The following is a 19,140-nucleotide window of genomic DNA, read 5'->3' as shown; positions in this document are numbered from 1 at the left end:
ATTCTTCTGTTGTTTCTTTGTATGTAACTGGACATGAGCCCCTCATCTCCGAGTAGGGCAGCTTTGAGAAGTGATTCCTTAGGACAGTGGTCCTCAAAGTGTGGACCCTGGACGAGCAGCATCAGCTTCCCTCTGGAACTTTCTTGACATGCACGTGAGGGACCCCACCCTTGACCTGCTGAATCTGAAGCTCTGGGGTGGGAGCCAGCTGTCTGAGATTTTAAGCCCTTCAGTGAATCCTGTTGCCGTTAAAACTTGAGAACCATTGTCCCAGGACAATTTGTCAATTGTCCCAGCCAGCTGTGAATGTTACTACCGTGTGGAATCGAATCCTAATTCTTTCTTGCTGATTTTCTCTGGAGCAGCAGTGCCTAGACTCTATTCAGCACCTGTCTTCTCATTAAGTCCGTGTTCAACCCAGTGGGTCTTTTATTTGCCTGCAGAACTGGCAGTTACAGCCTCACTATGGAATTATGTTCCAGTCTGCGCTAGGGTTGTAAGTTGTGGCACTCCGGGGCACAGATACAGCTCAAGGAAAATCATCTTGCTTTTCTTTGATCCCTAAAATAAAATGGCATACTCTGCTGCGTATGCACACACAGTTATATATTCTGTTATGTAGTTCCTTGCATATTTACCTGGAAGTAAATGACTTAGTTGTACTTCTGACCACAGCTCTGAGGTTGCTTTATTAACCGTACACAGTTGCATCTTTTAATTTCTGTCATTTGATTCTTTTCACTGGGGAAAACAGAAGGGTGGTTCTTGGCATCTGTATGAAAAAGTAGAGCTTAGAAAGACTGCTGACCCCTCTCCCTAACCTTTTAAGGAATGAACCCCAGTGTTGACATTAGTGGGGTAAATTTATTTTGAAGGGGCAGATTTGAGACAATTGAAATCCCAGTTGGACTCCACGTGAAGATGCTGCAGGAGTATTGTTTCGCATTGGAGTCTTTACCTTTCTTTCTAGATACTCTCAGACTGCCGTGCGGTCCTAGTTGTCCTGGGACCCTGGTGTGCCGATAAAGTAGCTGGAATGATGGTCAGAGAGCTACAGAAACACATCAAACACGAGCAAGAGGAGCTGCACCGGAAGTTTCTGTTGTTCACAGACACTTTCCTAAGGAAAATCCACGCCCTGTGTGAAGAGCACTTCTCACCTGCCTCCCTTGACCTGAAGTTTGTCACTCCTAAAGTAATAAAGCTGCTCGAGATCTTACGCAAGTACAAGCCGTACGAGCGGCAGCAGTTTGAAAGCGTGGAATGGTATAATAATAGGAACCAGGATAATTACGTGTCCTGGAGTGATTCTGAGGATGACGAGGAAGATGAAGAGATTGAAGAGAAAGAGAAGCCAGAGACAAATTTTCCTTCTCCATTTACCAATATTTTGTGTGGAATTATTTTTGTGGAAAGAAGATACACAGCGGTGGTCTTAAACAGGTAACTCTGAGATTAACATGATTTTCCCTGTAGTAGAACAGGTAGCTTTTTGTTCTGTGAAGTGATACCTTGTAATAGCTTTAAGAGCTGGGCAGAAGGCTTAGGGAAGAGTCCTTTACTTGGCACCATCGTCAGAACTCAATGTGTAACACTATCCTGGGATTGGCAGGATGTTTATATATACAATCGCCTGACTGAGGTTTTGTTCCTAAAGGATGCTAATCGTTTCTAATCCATCTGAAATCGAGTGCAAGTACAGAAAAATTAAGTTGACATTAAAGTAAACCTTCCTTGTTTGGTATTCAGTTGTTAGATTTAGTTCAGATATTTATTAACCTGTGACTATGGTGTGTTCGGAGAAGGCAATGGCACCCCACTCCAGTACTCTTGCCTGGAAAATCCCGTGGATGGAGGAGCCTGGAAGGCTGCAGTCCATGGGGTCGCTGAGGGTAGGACACGACTGAGTGACTTCACTTTCACTTTTCACTCTCATGCATTGGAGAAGGCAATGGCAACCCACTCCAGTGTTCTTGCCTGGAGAATCCCAGGGACGGGGGAGCCTGGTGGGCTGCCGTCTGTGGGGTCACACAGAGTCAGACGAGACTGAAGTGGTTTAGCAGCAGCAAGAGCATGGTGTGTTAGTGGAGAAGGAAATGGCAACCCACTCCAGTATTCTTGCCTGGGAAATCCCATGGACAGAGGAGCCTGGCAGGCTATAGTCCACAGGGTCGCAAAGAGTGGGACATGACTCAGCACACACACGTGATGTATTAGGCGTGGTTTTGAGCATTTCACACCACGCTTTCTCCTTCAGGTGATCTTAAGATAAATTTTATCAGGATATTGCTGTGGCTCATTTTTCTGTGTTAGCTTTTTTTCTTAATAAATGCCTATTCAAGTTTGCACATTTGCAGTGAAAAGCATGTAACAACTGGGTTTGAAATTTGAATTGGTTCATAGACTACATATTAAAATTTTCCAAATCAGAAGATAATAAAAATGTTAGGGAGAAATTCAGAGAATACTGACAAAGGTGGCAGTGAATACCAATTAGGCTGTAAATTTCCACCCTGCCTCCTTCTTCAGTAGAAGTGTATTTCTCCTGAATATAGACCCAGCCAAGGAGCTGTACTTCAGATTTGCATCACGTGGTCACTTAATGTATGTTTCTTTTGATTTGTGGATGGATGCTCTATTATTTGTAAGGGCCAAAAAGAGTTCTTATTTTGTACTTCAAATTACTTGTTTCTACAAGATTAATTGGCCAAAGTTGATCCCTAAGAACCTTTTCTGCAAGTATTGATCTCTGAGGAGAAATTAAACTTTGTTTCCTGAGGTAATTTGGGGTTTAAAAAAAAAAAAGAACGGCTCCTGACTTGAGAATGTACTTGGGTAACGAGAAATTGGACTCTGGGGTCGTCATCCAGCGGTTTTCAGTCTGGAAGTTTTCATAGTCATTGGGCCTGATCCTGATGGTGGATACGAAGTAAAATAATTTTAGGTAGTGAATTACATTGAAATCAGAAGTTTAAGATTGGAAAGGAACTTCACTGACTAACCCAACTCACTCACTCTTATGAGCAAAAAAAAAAAAGAGGAAGGTGTCCGGAGGATCAGTGATTTGCTCTGAGTTACATTGCCAGCCAGTGGCAGAGACCATTCAAGAATCCTGATATTCTGCCTCCTCGTTTCCACTTCTTTGTGTAATCATGATGCCCTTGGGTATCAAAGAACGCTAAAAACCAGTGCTTTACAGCGGGAAGACTGCCAGGAGACAGTCCAGGGAGTGCACCACTCCTCGGGTTATTTTTTAGAATGGGGGAAAGGCATTTTTGGGGTCAGAGAAGTTTAATGTTGGCACAGTTCTAAGCTGAGTTCTAGACGGACTCCCTGCCCCACACAGGATGGGTTAAGAATTAAGTACATTTTCTGGGGCTTGGAGAGAAGTGGGGGCTTCATTTTCTTCCTTTTTCCCTCTTTTCTCCATGTGTTTGTAAGTATGGAGATGAGCCAGGAATATTAGCCTGAAAAGGTTTATCAGAAATCAGTGTTACTTCCTGTTGACTTTGAGGATCAGATTAATTGCGATCAACTTTCATAAAATGTGCCTGGAATTTAGTGTTGGATGATGAATCAGGAGTGGTTTGAGGGTTTACTTTATGGGCAGCTAATTAAATGTACAATAGAGGTCTTGTTCCAGTAAGCTTTTTAATAAGCTTAGAAAAACTTCCTGAAATCCAGATTCTTTCCTTCCATCAATTTAATGGGAGGAAAAACCACTCTTCAGCAAACAGTTTCACGGGGGTAGAAGCTATTGTAATACACGGGCAGTTTTCTACTCTCCTAATCAGAAACATAAAAAATAGCTACTTCTGTTGCATGTGTCCAGTCTTGGGTTTACAGTTTTTCCTTTGCCTTATATCCTTAAGGCTTTATCGTCTGTAATTTACCTTTTGTATCAGTCAGTCAGTTCAGTTGCTCAGTCGTGTCTGACTCTTTGCGACCCCATGGACTGCAGCGTGCCAGGCCTCCCTGTCCATCACCAACTCCCGGAGCTTGCTCAAACTCATGTCCATCGAGTTGGTGATGCCATCCAACCATCTCATCCTCTGTCGTCCACTTCTCCTCCTGCCTTCAATCTTTCCCAGCATCAGGGTCTTTTCCAGGGAGTCAGTTCTTTGTATCAGGTGGCCAGAGTATTGGAGTTTCAGCTTTAGCATCAGTCCTTCCAATGAATATTCAGGGCTGATTTCCTTTAGGCCTGACAGGTTTGATCTCCTTGCAGTCCAAGAATCTTCTCTAACACCACAGTTCAAAAGCATCAGTTCTTTGGCGCTCAGCTTTCTTTATGGTCCAACTCTCACATCCATATACATGACTCCTGGAAAAACCATAGCTTTGACTATACAGACCTTGTCAGCAAAGTGAGGTCTCTGCTTTTTAATATGCTTTCTAGGTTGGTCATAGCTTTTCTTCCAAGGAACAAGCATCTTTTAAATTTCATGGTTGCAGTCACCATTTGCAGTGATTCTGGACCCCAAGAAAATAAAGTCTGTCACTGTTTCCTTTTTTTCCCTATCTATTTGCCATGAAGTGATGGGACCAGATGCCATGATCTTAGTTTTTGAATGTTGAATTTTAAGCCAGCTTTTTCACTCTCCTCTTTCACTTTTATCAAGAGGCTGTTTAGTTCTTCTTTGCTTTCTGCCATAAGGGTGGTGTCATCTGCGTATCTGAGGTTATTGATATTTCTCCCTGCAGTCTTGATTCCAACTTGTGCTCTATCCAGCCTGGCGTTTTGCATGATGTACTCTGCATGTAAGTTAAATAAACAGGATGACAGTATAGAGCCTTGATGTACTCCTTTCCCAGTTTGGAACCAGTCCATTGTTCATGTCTGGTACGTTTATATAGTTTTAAAATTTCAGAACACTCCATGAGGGAAGAAGATAGATGTTTTTACTCTATCATAGATGAGTAAGATAACAGTTTGTGACCCCTGAAATAACTCAAGGATCAAGTGGCAGAAAGTGACTTCCACTCTCCAAGTCTCGAGTTCTTTTCACTGTGTGATTTATTAGTATTGTGCGACTTTGGCATTGAACAAACCTGGGTTGACGTCTTCTCTCTATCCCCCATCCCTCCACTCCTTTCTTTTCCCAGTAGCTTTGTCTTCACAGAAAAGTTCCTGGGATGTACTGAGTTCCCCATACCCATTCTGGGTTTCCCCCATGTCTTAGGTCAGTAGCATCTTACCTTATCAGTGTACGTTTGTTGCAACCAGGAAACTAACATCGGTGTATTACTAGTAACTAACTTCTAGACTCTATTGGATTTCCCCAGTTTTCCCATTAATGTCTTCTTTTTAATCCAAGGTGTACCAGAGTTCATTTAGTTTTATTTCCCTAATCCCCTTTGGTCTCTTATGGCTTCTTATTCTTTCCCTGTTTTCGACGACCTTGATGTGAGGAGGACGGGTCAGATATTTTGTAGACTGCCCCTCAGTTTGAATTTGTCTGATGTTTTTCTCAGGATTAGACTGGGTTTTATATGAGGTGCCCTTCTTGTTGCTTTATCTGAGGGGGATTTGTGATCTCGACACAGAACATCGTGGGTGACGTTAAACTTCATCACGTGATTATGATTTTCATGCACTTGCCCATTTCCTCCACTGTGAAGTTATTATTTTTCTTATTTCTTACTTTATTCTTTGGAAGCAGGTCACCGAAGCTAGTTTATCCTGGGGAGAGAGGAATTTAGCTTCTTGCCTGGAGAGGGGCTTCTCTATATGTGTTACTGAAATTCTTCTGTAAGGGAAACATGTCTCTTTTATCCTGTGTATCTGTTTATATTTGTTGACTCATGTTCTTTTATCACTGTGAACTCGTGTTGGTTTATTTTATACCTTGGTTATGATCTGTTGCTGGGTTAGTTTTTTGTATAAGTTATTCCGCCATGGGCCACTGGGGGCTCTTGGAGGTTAGTGCCTGTGTCCTTTTGACGTGCCCTGATCCTTCTGATTTTTGAACCCTGCCTGACTTTCTGGTACGCCAAGGTGTTTCCAGGCTCATCCTGTGTTTTTCTTGCTTCAGCCATGGAATCAGCCATTTCTCCGAGGGACCCTGGTTCTTTTTATCTTCACTCACTTTTTAGGTGTATATTCTGTGCAAGTTATTTCACTTTTTAGAGCCTCAACATCTTCATCTATAAGATAGTAATAATACCTCCCTTTCATACTGAGTCATTAGTGAGAGACACTGTAAACACCGCAGTCTTACCGCCTGACGTTGTACTCGGGGAGGCTGTGTGCACGCGCAGGGTGGGCCTGTGCCGGCCACGGTGAGGAAGGTAGAGATGGAGGGTAAGCACCAACTCTTTCAGTTTTTACAGTAAATTATGTCTGCTGAATATGATTGTATTTATAAACTCTTACATTTTTATGTCTGCTGAATATTATACAATTGGCCGTTGAATTTTAATATTTTTAAAGTTGTGTTTTCTTAGTAGTTAATTTTCATGGAATTTTACAGAAATACTGGTTTCAAGTAAATTTGAAAACAGGAAAAAAAAATCACTTCCTTGCTAGAGATTGTTTGAGGTGCTCTAGTGAGTGTCTGCTGCGCTAGAGAGCAGCTTTCTTTATCAGACAGCTTGCTTGTGGAGCAACTCACAGAAACTCAGTGTAAACTTAAAAGGAACAAGATTCCGCCCTAGCAGTTCTGCGGTGCCGTGAAATCTCTGGGCAGATAGTGTAGTCCTGATTAATACAAGTGCCCTGACAACAGGAGACCTCGCTTTGTTTTTCTGGAAGCCCATAGCTTTGTCTGTAGGGATTCCGTAAACGTATCTGAAAGAGAAATGTTTGCTTTTTAAACATGGTGAGCATAGGTATGTAGCATTTAATTGCTGCTTACAAGGGACTTTGTCGTTGAATGTGCTCGTTGTTTCTTCCTTTCCCTGCAGTCCTGATGAGAGTCTCATTAAGGAGAAATAAAAGTACTCTTGGTGCTTCCAATTCTCAGCTAGTTGAAGTCTGCCAGATTTATTATTTTAGGCAAATTAAGATACATTCTCTGCCTAATTAGGAGTAACTGGAAATGCATTTTTAAACCTCTGTTTTGTTCAAATTGATGCTTGTTTACATAAACTAAAGTTTGGAAGTACTTATTATTTCTATAATAATTGATTTCATATTTTAGATGTTGGGGCATGCAGTTTGCATGTAACAGTGTTTTCTGTTACTGACATCATAAGTTCATAATAACAAATCTTTGAACATATTAAAGAACTTTCTGATTTTGAACATTTTAAGTACTTGAACTATAGAGCAGACTCTCAAAGTAACCTAGGCATGCCAGTGTTTTACTGATTTGGACGCAGGAAGATATTCTAGATGGCCACTCAAGGTTTCTCCCAGGGCTTTGATATTAGTCTGTTTCATGTACTTATTTTAAAAAAAAAGAAAAGAGTGGTTTGACTTAAAAAATGCAATTTTCTATTAGGAATTTGTGCTACGTTGTATGACTTCAGAGGAACCATGTGGGATCACTTAGGTCAGGTGTGGAACCATTTATCCTGTGCGCTGAGTTTTCCAATGTGGATATTTCCAGAATAGCTATAATGGTAACACTAACTGTTGACCTTCTGCACCCATGTAATGTGAGCCTGTCCCGTAGCTCTTTTTCCTTTTGTAGCCGAGGGCCCGCTTTCAGGGACAGGCTTTCTGAGTTGTTAGAGAGGAGTAGGCAGGAAGGGGAACAAGCTCAAGATCCTATCCTCTTTCCTGCCTAGATGGGAGGGGAGTTATCTCAGCCTTGCAGGGAGGCAAGCTCTGTCAGCCTTGCAGGACTGAAGCTCAGTGGCCATTCATGCAGAACTGTGGTCAGTGGCCATCAGCAGGGCCACGGAGTGTTGGGAATGGAGATGCTTATCAGTGGATGGAGGCTTTCCTTGCCCTGGAGCCCTCCTTCCAGGGGGACAGGACACTGGGGTAAACTGAACAGAAATAACCCGCTTCTTTCTTTGCACGCGCAGCTAGGACTCTTACTACACGGAGAGAGAAGAGAATGAAGTGTCCCTTGGGGTGTTTGGCACTTAACTCTGCGTAAGCTTGGTCATAGAGACGGGCATGACCACTGCAGCAAGCTGTGCGTGCGCTTAGGGAAGCGTGTTTTGGAGAGAGAGAGTGTGTGGCTTTTTCATTATAAGGCTTGGCCTAAAGCCAGAACACATGAAGAGCCCATGTTTCTCTCTGCCTAGCACTGTCGCTTCCCAGGCCACGTTTCTGTGAAGGTCATTACTGCCAAATCAGGAAGTTTGAGGGACTGTGACCATTTTGTTCACCCGTGTCGTGTAAATCAGCCCTGTCTTTGGTGTTCTAAGTATTTGGTGCACAGATTGACACAAAGAGTGACGTGATTTCTTTTTAAGCTAGTTGCGCGGGGGGGAAATACCAAGACTATTTTGTTAGGTATGTTGGCAAAAAAAAAACCCCTGTATTTCCATTTTAAGAGAGACCTTACAAACAAAAGTTTAAATTTTTTCCCTCAGCAGTGCTTAACTTTCAGATGTGTATAATTTTCTTAGATTGATAAAGGAAGCTGGCAAACAAGATCCAGAGCTGGCTTACATCAGCAGCAATTTTATAACTGGACATGGCATTGGAAAGAATCAGCCTCGGAACAAACAGATGGAAGCGGAATTCAGAAAACAGGAAGAGGTAAGCTAAGTGAAAATAATTGTACAGTAACAGTTTTCAGAACATATATAAACTCTGCCTATAGGAACCCCCTCTCTTTATAGTTCCTCTGCATTTTTTTGGTGATATACAGTACTCATAAACAGAGACTCACTGTTTCCCTTGAGGTAGCCAAACGATGATTCTCATGTGTAGAATTAGAATACCTGTCTGGTAAATCAATTTTGTGTCTTAATTGCCATCAGCCATTTTATTTTCCTTTATGGGGCTGAGGACACACAGCTACGTTTCATAGAAAAAGACAGCTCGTGTAAATATAACTCTTGCTGACTTGTTACGATTCTGAAGCAACAAACTGAATTTTTTTTTTTCCTAGAATGTATTTTGTTTGCTGTTGAAAGTCCTACCTTGGTTGACTGTTTTAAAAACGACAATATATTTTAAAGATTTTTGGTTTAATTTTTTTCATGCTTTTTATTCAAGATTTGATATAGGAAATAGCACTGTAAAGATGATAAAACCTAACATAGTGTTCCTGGCTTGCAAATAAAAACTTTTTATGTAAAATTTGTTATTGAAGTTAAAAGTAGCAGAATAATTCATGTCGAAGTCATTTTTCTTTGATAATACTCCAAGTTTGGGGAGTTCAGTAGCCAGAGTCTTGACAGGTCAGTCTAAAACCCAGCTTAATTTCTTATTTAACTTACGCTGAATTGGGAAATGATGTTCCCTTAAATCTAGTATGAAAAAAAAATTTCACTTAAAAAAAAAAATCATTTCTGATCCCTTAAATTAAGTGTGTCCCAGGATGTCAGAAAATAAGTGATGCTTTGCTTGTAGTTTTTAATTCCAAGTGATTTAGGGATTTTAGTGATGGAGTTTTGACATTTTTGGAGGGATGTTGGCATAGGCTCACAGACACAGGTCCCATAGGGAGGCTTAGCATATCAACAGGATTTCAGAGGTGAATTCACTTGGTCACTCTGTTGGTTATTAAAGAAGCCAGTGTCTTTAGCCGGAAGACTGTGATTTGTCCCTGGGTGCTTCTCTAAAGTAGAAAGGCACTTTGATTTTTTCAAGTCATGTTCAGCTGAAAATGTCTTTAAATCAGAGTTTCTTTGCCCAAATGTTCATGGCATCTCGAGTTTTGTGTGATACTGTCATTGTTTTTAGCCTGGCCTGGATTAAGAGTGCTCAGAGTATTGTCACAAATGACAGCTGTCCCTTTATTTTACTATCCTCTTTTCTTTGGAAAGTTTGTTAGAATTCCTTTTCCTGGTGGATTTTTTTCAGGTCCTTAGGAAATTTCGAGCACATGAAACCAACCTGCTTATTGCAACAAGTATTGTGGAAGAGGGTGTTGACATACCGAAATGCAACTTGGTGGTTCGTTTTGATCTGCCCACAGAGTATCGATCCTATGTTCAGTCTAAGGGAAGAGCGAGGGCACCCATCTCTAATTATGTAATGTTAGCAGATACAGATAAAATAAAGAGTTTTGAAGAAGACCTTAAAACATACAAAGCTATTGAAAAGGTAAGATTCACATGTTATCTGTAAGTTACTCTTATGCATACAGAAATAATAAAAACAGTTGTATCTTCAGAGAATAGTCGCAACAGAGGTGTGCACTGGGTACATTATTAGACAGTTGAGAGTAATTGCACAGAGCCAACAGTATTTTGCAATAAAATGGCAGTGAAAATGGTCATATAGGTTATTGGGGAAGATTAGGAAGTATACTGTTCACATGGACGGCGTCATCCTAGTTGACTTGAGTTGCGGAGTGGTTTGAGAGTGATGACATAGCCCAGATACTCATGTAAGACTGGCGATCACTTGTGTCCTGGTAGGTGGAGGTAGTTCAGGGTCTTGTTCCCTGGATGGGAACATCTCCATCTGACTGGCGCTGGGAAGGATGCATGGGGAAAATTGTCTGCAGCAGGTGACTATGGAGTATTGAGGTATGTTTAGGAGAGAGAGAGATTTCATGTTGAGAGCTTTTTCGTAGGTTCAGAGGCAGACAGCTAGTGGCAGGAAAGGCATTTGTTCTCATAAATTCTGTTCTGAAACTGTTCAGATCTTGCGAAACAAATGTTCCAAGTCAGTTGATACCGGGGAGGCCGACACGGAGCCCGTGGTGGACGATGACGATGTGTTCCCACCATACGTGCTGAGGCCTGAGGACGGTCCTCGCGTCACGATCAACACGGCCATTGGGCACGTCAACAGGTACGGCTGCAGGCCACGTGGTAGCTAACCTGTGAGAATCGTGAGATTTCGGTCTGACTCTGTAAGCGTTGTGTTGTTCACCATCTGCAAGCAATAACCAATCTCTCCGTTTACGGCCTGTGATGCCTCAGTGACAGAAAGAAAGAGAAGTTGTTTTATTCTGTTCGTGGTTTTTTCGGTCAGAATGCAAAGCTAGTATTGTGCAGAAATAAGTGTTTCTGGCCTTGCAGCATCGCAGCCCATTCCGTTGCCCTCCTCGTATGCATCTGTTCCCCGCCAGGTTGGCTTTGTGTCCCGGCCCCCTCCCTGCTCAGGCTAAGCTTCCTCAGGGCCGGCTTCCTGCCCCGTGTTCCTTGTGCTGTTGTGGGGTGGCCCGGTTGTTCTCGTGCCCTCCTTGGGTGAACACTGGGCCCACTGCTGGTGCCTGCCTTGCACAGGCCCCTGTAATTGTTGGCAATCATTAAGGAACAAACGGCGGTTCGTTCCTTTAATGGATTCTGAACAATACTTTCTACACTGTCCAGTCATAGTACAGAACTATATGGCTGTTGATACTCAAGTATCAATTTTAATAAAAATTAAAGTTGTTTAGTTCCTTAGCTGCCCTTGCTGCAGTTGAAGAGCTCAGTGGCTTCCCTGTTGAACAGCACAGATACAGAACGTCATCTCAGAGTTTTTTTTATATGTATATATATAAACTTACATATAGTCCATCTTATTGAAAGTTTGAAGCAGTGATGCTGAAACCACGCATATAAATACCTATTCAGTAGAGGAAGAGGAACATAAAACACCAAACGATAGAATGTGACTATCAGATTTTTTCCTTCTGTTTCTCAGTTGCAGACTTAGCGTCACCATTTCTTTTCTTTTTTCCCCCACAGATACTGTGCTAGATTACCAAGTGATCCGTTTACTCATCTGGCTCCTAAATGTAGAACCCGAGAGTTGCCTGATGGTACATTTTATTCAACTCTTTATCTGCCAATTAACTCACCTCTTCGAGCCTCCATTGTTGTAAGTTTAGAAAAAGAAATGATTGTGCCTTAAAGTTAATGTCGTTAATGGATTTATTTTCAGCTTCTCTAAGGCTGTGCAAGTTATAGGTAAATTTGGCTTTAAATCTACTTTTAAAAGTACATTTAGAAATCTCTTTTGCAGTCAACTACATGTTCGAGTCTTCAATAGACTATATATATGTAATTTGTAGACTCTCTGAGTTAGGCTAGACGACCTCTGAAGATTCCTTTAAAATCTTAAAATCGTACTCCTCTGAACATTTCTGGCAGCATCATTCACGTACGGCTTTAGATCCTTACAGTGATCCTTACAGTGCTGCTGCTGCTAAGTCGCTTCAGTCGTGTCCGATTCTGTGCGACCCCATAGACGGCAGCCCACCAGGCTCCACCGTCCCTGGGATTCTCCAGGCAAGAACACTGGAGTGGGTTGCCGTTTCCTTCTCCAATGCATGAAAGTGAAAAGTGAAAGTGAAGTCAGTGAGTCGTGTCCAACTCTCAGCCACCCCATGGACTGCATTGCAGCCCACCAGGCTCCTCCGTCCATGGGATTTTCCAGGCAAGAGTACTGGAATGGAGTGCCATTGCCTTCTCCTTACAGTGACACAGAATTCATTAAATATAGTTGGGCTGTTCTAGTTATTTTGTTGTTGATTGGAAAAAATAGACCTTTATACAGTTGCTGTCCTTGGTCTCAATGCTGATATATTAAATTCTTACTGAAATTTAAATTCATCAAGATTGTAAACTCTTTATGATAACTGGTATAGGTTTTACTGGGCAGGATTTTGAAAGATGGCTTTTCAAATATAGACAATAGGATTTTTTAAAACTGGCTGATGCTTTTCACAATGAAGAACTAGTAAACTTCAGCTTTCAAGATACTAGGGCAGAGGTTTCGTCTGTGTTTTATGCGCCAACGGTACTCCAGCTCCATGCATATACTGTGGACATGTTTTTTTTTTTTGTTACTTCCAGGGTCCCCCAATGAGCTGCATTCGATTGGCTGAAAGAGTCGTGGCTCTCATTTGCTGTGAAAGACTGCACAAAATTGGTAAGTGTGTGTGAAAAACGCATGTAAATAAAAATAAAGTTAAAAACATTGTGTAACAAAAGCACCTCAGGGGCTTTATGGGCCTCCAGGATTTTGTGGGCTGTGGATGCCTTGCCCTTGGTGCTCTTGGGGAGGATAGATGTAAGTGTGATGTAGCTTGAAGACCCTGTAAGATGGAAGAGCTCTGTTTTTCACAGCTGAGCAGCTGTGATTTATTTGCTCTCATTTCTAACTCCTTTTAAATATAGAAATGTAATAAGGTCTTCTGACTGTTGAATCGTGAACATTGATGTTTTGTGTTTTAATGTACTGGTTTCTCAAATTAGTCTATATTTGTGTACAGATGAAAGCTTTTTTAAAAATGGGTGGACTTGTTTTCCGGTGGCATTTGTAAAAGGATGATCTGATACTGTTTTCCTGTTTACATGTTTTTGTTTTTGAGTCTTAAAACAGAGTTTATAATCCTCATCATACTGAATATATGGATGTCACAGTAGACTCAGCCTTCAGTTGTCGCATCTGATTACGCTGTTGTTGTTAAAAGCACAGATGCTTTAGTCTTTGTGATTTGTCCAGTTGTTTCCCAGCACAGAGCTGCTCTGAATGATCCACTGATTAATTAGGCAAAATCAGGATTGAGCATTTTATTACAAAATCACGTTCCTTCTCTTTACATTTCTTAGGTGAACTGGATGACCATTTGATGCCCGTTGGGAAGGAGACTGTTAAATATGAGGAGGAGCTGGATCTGCACGATGAAGAAGAGACTAGTGTTCCAGGAAGACCGGGCTCCACGAAGCGAAGGCAGTGCTACCCGAAAGCAGTTAGTATTGGGTAGAGCCGCACACAAACCTAGCCTTCCTGACCTTCTGTTGCTTGCGGTACCAGGCCCAGACTCCTCTGCCTGGCGTCCCAAGCCCGTGTCGCTCCGCCCAGCCCGTCTCAGCTCGCCTCCCTGCCTCGCGCGCAGCTCCTCTCACGGCAGCCCCTTCTCTGCTGCTTGTGCAGTGTGTGCTGTTTCTCACTTCGGGCATCGCTTCTGTTTTTCTTCTCAAAAGGATCCTTGTGTTTATCACATTCTGTCCAGAATGAGTTAATGTCACTTAAAGAGACGTTCTTTGTTTCATTCACTTTAGTGGCAGGTCCCCGCTCTACCTTACACTGGGGACTAAGATCTCAAGGGTGTGCGTGCTAAAACAGACGCGTGCCCGTACAGGGTGAGGGGCGCGCAGCAGGCGTGAGCGCGGTGGCTTGCCAGGAGTCAGGGCGTGGCCTGACTAGTAATAGCTTTTCCAGCGTGTCGTGTGTAGCTGGATCTGTGGCTTTCTAGCTGTAACCATACGGGGCTGGAGTACTTATTTTAAAAATACTAGTCAATATTTTTACCTTATTAAACCCCCAAACAAAAGCAGAAATTTGCTGTGTACTTTGATCTTAGCTTAAATATGATTCTTTTTATTTATTTTTTTTGCAGTTTTATTGAGTTTTTACGTTTTTAAAAAAGTGCACCCAGCTAAGCATTTTCAAGATTCAAAATCATGTCACTTTTTCAAAAATCAGAAATTAAGTTATCTGATTTTCTAAACTGCTTATTTTCTCATATCCAGTTTTCCTATTCTAACATTACCCTAGAGGTTCCTGGGCTAGTTTCATGTGACAAATGTTGCCACTAATAAGTGTTTTGAGAAGCACAGTACGGCTTTGCATCCTGTGTAATTAATAGGTGCATTCTGTACTGTCTGATACTCTAGGAACTATCTCTCTTAGCCAGCATTTCTGCACCTTTTAAGTATAGATGTAATTATTTTTTATATTATTGAGGCTTAGAAACTGTAGACTATTGAGTGGGGTTGTATGAATATTAGAAGTTTAGAAACTTAGTTTAGTTTAAATTGAGCCTTGGAAACTGTAGACTATTGGGTGGGGTCGTATGACTATTAGAAGTTTAGAAACTTAGTTTAGTTTAAGTCATAGTTCACTCCTTTAATCAGACAGCCATTAAAAATAGTACTGACTTGTATTGACCCTGAAAGATACTCTCATGGTAGTAACTAGAGGTAAAAATCGGTGATACAGTCTTTGTTTTGTGGTTCCGTTTGTAATGAAAAATATGTATGTGTATATATTTATGTGCATTTATTCTGGAATGTATACATTTATTCCAGAAAAGTCTGGAAGATGATATGGTATGTGACAGTGTTGCTAAAGGTTATCTGAGTTTCAGGATTATGTAGGATTTTTAAAAATTTGGCTGCTTTTATTTTCTGATATTCAACAGTGAGTAAAGACTAAGAAACCCAGGGAAGAAAAGAGTTTGTTCTCTAGTCAGAAGAAATAGGTCAAATGAAATGTTGCTGTTTAGTTGCTAAGTTGTGTTCCAACTCTTTTGCAACCCATGGACTTTAACCCATCAGTCTCCTCTGTCTGTGGGATTTCCCAGGCAAGAATACTGGAGTGGGTAGCCATTCCCTTCTTCAGGGGATCTTTCTGATCCAGGGATTGAACCTGTGTCTCCTGCATTGGTGGGCGGGTTCTTTACTATTGAGCCACCAGGGAAGCCCACGTCAAATGAATAGTATTGTGTTAGAAGACCCTGCGGCGTTTGATGGTTTTGAATACCTCTCCAGTGAGGTTAAGTAAATGAGGAGGTCTCCTGCCTTGGGTCTTAGTTTCCTCTCATCAGCTTTTAGTAAAGCCAGGAAAAATATTTGTTTTCTTGCCAACATCTGGAAAAGAGGTGAGTATGCTTGCACTTGTTGCCTACATTTTTCTTTCCACTCCCAGATCCCCGAATGTTTGAGGGAGAGCTACCCCAAGCCCGGTCAGCCCTGTTACCTGTACGTGATCGGCATGGTCCTGACGACGCCTTTACCTGATGAGCTCAACTTCAGAAGGCGGAAGCTCTACCCCCCCGAGGACACCACGAGATGCTTTGGAATACTGACAGCCAAGCCCATACCTCAGGTGGACATTTCATAGTGGCCTTTTATGTTGGACTGTCTTTGTTTTTTGTTTTTTTTTTTTTCTTTAAAAGGAAAAGTGACTTTAAAAGTAACTGTCTTTTGTTACCTCAGAATGGTCACTGTTTGACAATTGGAAGTGTCTCTTCTGTTCCCCTGATAGAAAGCATCATTCCTCTTCTGAAGTTAACTATTTATAATGGACTGAAATCTCGGCTAACCCTGGGCTTTATTTTTCTTTCTCTGAAGATCCCACACTTTCCTGTGTACACGCGCTCTGGAGAGGTGACCATATCTATTGAGTTGAAGAAGTCCGGCTTCACGTTATCTCTGCAAATGCTTGAGTTGATTACAAGACTTCACCAGTATATATTCTCGCATATTCTTCGGCTTGAAAAACCTGCCCTAGAATTTAAACCCGCAGACGCGGACTCAGCCTACTGTGTTCTACCTCTTAACGTTGGTAAGAAGGACCCAGACTAAAGCATTATCTGCCTAGTAGCTAAAAAACGAAAGTGTTGCTTCACAATGAGATTAACTGAATATAGTACAGCAATCTCTTTGATAACTCTGAACTAGGCACATGGAATGAAGGCAGAGCTTGAGGGAGGGTCTAACCTGTATTATATTTTAAAAAGCTAAAAGATCTTTTTCTTCCCTAAGTTAATGACTCCAGCACTTTGGACATTGACTTTAAATTCATGGAAGATATCGAGAAATCTGAAGCTCGCATAGGCATTCCCAGCACAAAGTATTCAAAAGAAACTCCCTTTGTTTTCAAATTAGAAGATTACCAAGATGCAGTTATCATTCCAAGGTAAGGTGTTAAGCGGAAAGCAAGGTGGAGCTGACACTTCGCTTTTGAAGGTTTGCCCCGGGCACATGGGGCACGTGGTGGGCTGTGAGCCTGGCGTCGCTGTGGACAGTAGGAAATTCACGTATCTCTTAGTGGAAGGCCTGTGCTCCCCAGTCTACGTGCATAAAAACAAAGCCTAAAATGCTGTTGGTGAGAGGATTTTACTTTGTGAAGGTCAGCTCATCTAAATGATATTGATAGGCTTTCTTTGTAAAACCTCCATCCTTTAATCCCCAAAGTCTTAAAGAATTTGATTATAAATAACAGTTTATTAAAATTGTTGAAAGGCATAGTGTTAATTAAGCGCAATGAAAATAGTTAATTACAGTGCTTTGTTGCATGTGTGCTACGTCACTTTAGTCCTGTCTGACGCTCTGTGACGCTATGGACCGTAGCCCGCCAGGCTCCTCTGTCAGTGGGATTCTCTAGGCAAGAATACTGGAGTGGGTGCCATGCCCTTTTCCAGGGACTCTTCCGGACCCGGGGACTGAGCCCGAGTCTCTTAGGTCTCCTGAGTTTGCAGGCAGGTTCTTTACCACTAGTGCCACCTTTTTGGTAAAAATTTAGGGGATCAAGTTTTTGAGCATTAAGATTAAATGTCACACTTTTTAAAGAATTAAAATACTGGCTGCAGTTGTCTTTGGATTTTGTTCTGTTTTTGTTTTTTCTTTTTTCACTTTGTACCTCAGTGCCATGTTTTAAATGTTAGTTAACGCCAGCCTGTCAACGTCAGAAACGGTGCAGTAGCCTGCATCTTGTGGGTCAAGAATCTTTCATGTCTAGCTTTAGTAATGCATAAACTATTTACTTGGTTGCTTGGATATTGAAAGTTTTCTATACTGTTTATATTGATGAAATTAGAGATATTTAGAGGAGCCATTTCAGCTCCAATATTTTGGCCATTTGATGTGAAGAGCGCACTCTTTGGAAAAGTGCCTGATGCTGGGAAAGACTGAAGGCGACAGGAGAAGGGACTGGCAGTGTATGAGATGGTTGGACAGCATCACCCACTCAGCAGACATGATTCTGAGCAAATTCCGGGAGGTAGTGATGAACAGGGGAGCCTAACGTGCTGCACCTCATGGGGTCGCAAAGAATCAGACACGACTTAGCGACTGAACAAGAGGAGCCGTTTGGCTTCATGTGTTATCAAAGCATAGATATTTAGAATAAGGTGCTGCTGCTGCTGCTAAGTCGCTTCAGTCATGTCCAAGTCTGTGCGACCCCATAGACCGCAGCCCACCAGGCTCCCCCGCCCCTGGGATTCTCCAGGCAAGAACACTGGAGTGGGTTGCCATTTCCTTCTCCAATGCATGAAAGTGAAAAGTGAAAGTGAAGTCACTCAGTCATGTCCAACTCTCAGCAACCCCACGGACTGCAGCCTACCAGGCTCCTCCATCCATGGGATTTTCCAGGCAAGAGTACTGGAGTGGGGTGCCATTGCCTTCTCCACGAATAAGGATGAGATATTTAGAATAGGAGAGAATGGAGAGTCAGATTTTCACTTGATGTAAATATAGTTTCTCTTGGCTTAAATTCACTTGAAATTTATTAGTTAGAGTTGAAGTGTCATTGCTGTTATATATTTTTAACCTTTTGAACTCTTACTTTAAAATCATAATTTGCATTTCTGTATTAAAAACAGTTTGTGTTTTGAGAATAGGTGATTTAAACCATACAGTCACTGAAACTGTTTTTCTTTTTTAGATACCGCAATTTTGATCAGCCTCATCGATTTTATGTCGCTGACGTGTACACTGATCTTACCCCCCTGAGTAAATTTCCTTCCCCTGAGTATGAAACGTTTGCGGAGTATTATAAAACAAAGTATAACCTTGACCTGACCAATCTCAACCAGCCGCTGCTGGACGTGGACCACACGTCTTCACGGTAAGGCACTCCAGAGATGGCACTTGGATTGTACCTGTGCCAGTTTCCCAAGGTCAGTAGGCAGATGTGGAGGTTTGTGGTCCCCGCGGCCTACCGGTATGTAGACCCTGAACTCAGGAGGTCCTTGGCACACACGGTTGCCCAGAGTCTTGTCCAGGGGTCTGCAGTTTGAATGAGCTCTTCCAGTGAGCTGCCCTGAAGTCATAGAGCCGCTGTCAGAGTGAACTTGTCTTTGTTTGATAAGATTATTTTGAAAATTTTCTAGACTTAATCTTTTGACACCTCGCCATTTGAATCAGAAGGGGAAAGCTCTTCCTCTAAGCAGTGCTGAGAAGAGGAAAGCCAAGTGGGAAAGCCTGCAGAATAAACAGGTAGGAGTTCGCTGTCATTAGCATACCTTAGTATTTTGAAAGATGCTTGAGTTTTATGTTACCAAGTGAACTGAGCAACTTAACGAGTTTTTTGGAAGTTGCCCAACACTTAGGTTTTGT

General features: G+C 42.0%; 1 protein-coding gene across 9 annotated transcripts in view; it reads left to right on the top strand.

Moving 5' to 3' along the window:
• The window catches only part of DICER1 (dicer 1, ribonuclease III), a 73,637-nt gene that overhangs the window by 35,326 nt on the left and 19,171 nt on the right, over positions 1-19,140 (top strand). For 8 of the 9 annotated variants that reach the window (XM_060401914.1, XM_060401915.1, XM_027957367.3 and 5 more), the window contains 12 exons: positions 971-1,443; positions 8,530-8,662; positions 9,935-10,177; positions 10,722-10,873; positions 11,758-11,890; positions 12,868-12,943; positions 13,627-13,766; positions 15,728-15,907; positions 16,153-16,366; positions 16,567-16,720; positions 18,467-18,649; positions 18,915-19,020. In XM_060401914.1, the coding sequence (XP_060257897.1) occupies positions 971-1,443; positions 8,530-8,662; positions 9,935-10,177; positions 10,722-10,873; positions 11,758-11,890; positions 12,868-12,943; positions 13,627-13,766; positions 15,728-15,907; positions 16,153-16,366; positions 16,567-16,720; positions 18,467-18,649; positions 18,915-19,020 (2,187 nt within the window). Of the gene's footprint in view, positions 1-970; positions 1,444-8,529; positions 8,663-9,934; positions 10,178-10,721; positions 10,874-11,757; positions 11,891-12,867; positions 12,944-13,626; positions 13,782-15,727; positions 15,908-16,152; positions 16,367-16,566; positions 16,721-18,466; positions 18,650-18,914; positions 19,021-19,140 lie in introns of those variants that run through there. The other variant, XM_060401916.1, reaches the window with a different exon arrangement.

This window comes from Ovis aries, chromosome 18 (assembly GCF_016772045.2).
Source record: "Ovis aries strain OAR_USU_Benz2616 breed Rambouillet chromosome 18, ARS-UI_Ramb_v3.0, whole genome shotgun sequence".
NCBI classification, from domain to species: domain Eukaryota; kingdom Metazoa; phylum Chordata; class Mammalia; order Artiodactyla; family Bovidae; genus Ovis; species Ovis aries.
This window is presented reverse-complemented; position numbering and strand designations above follow the sequence as displayed.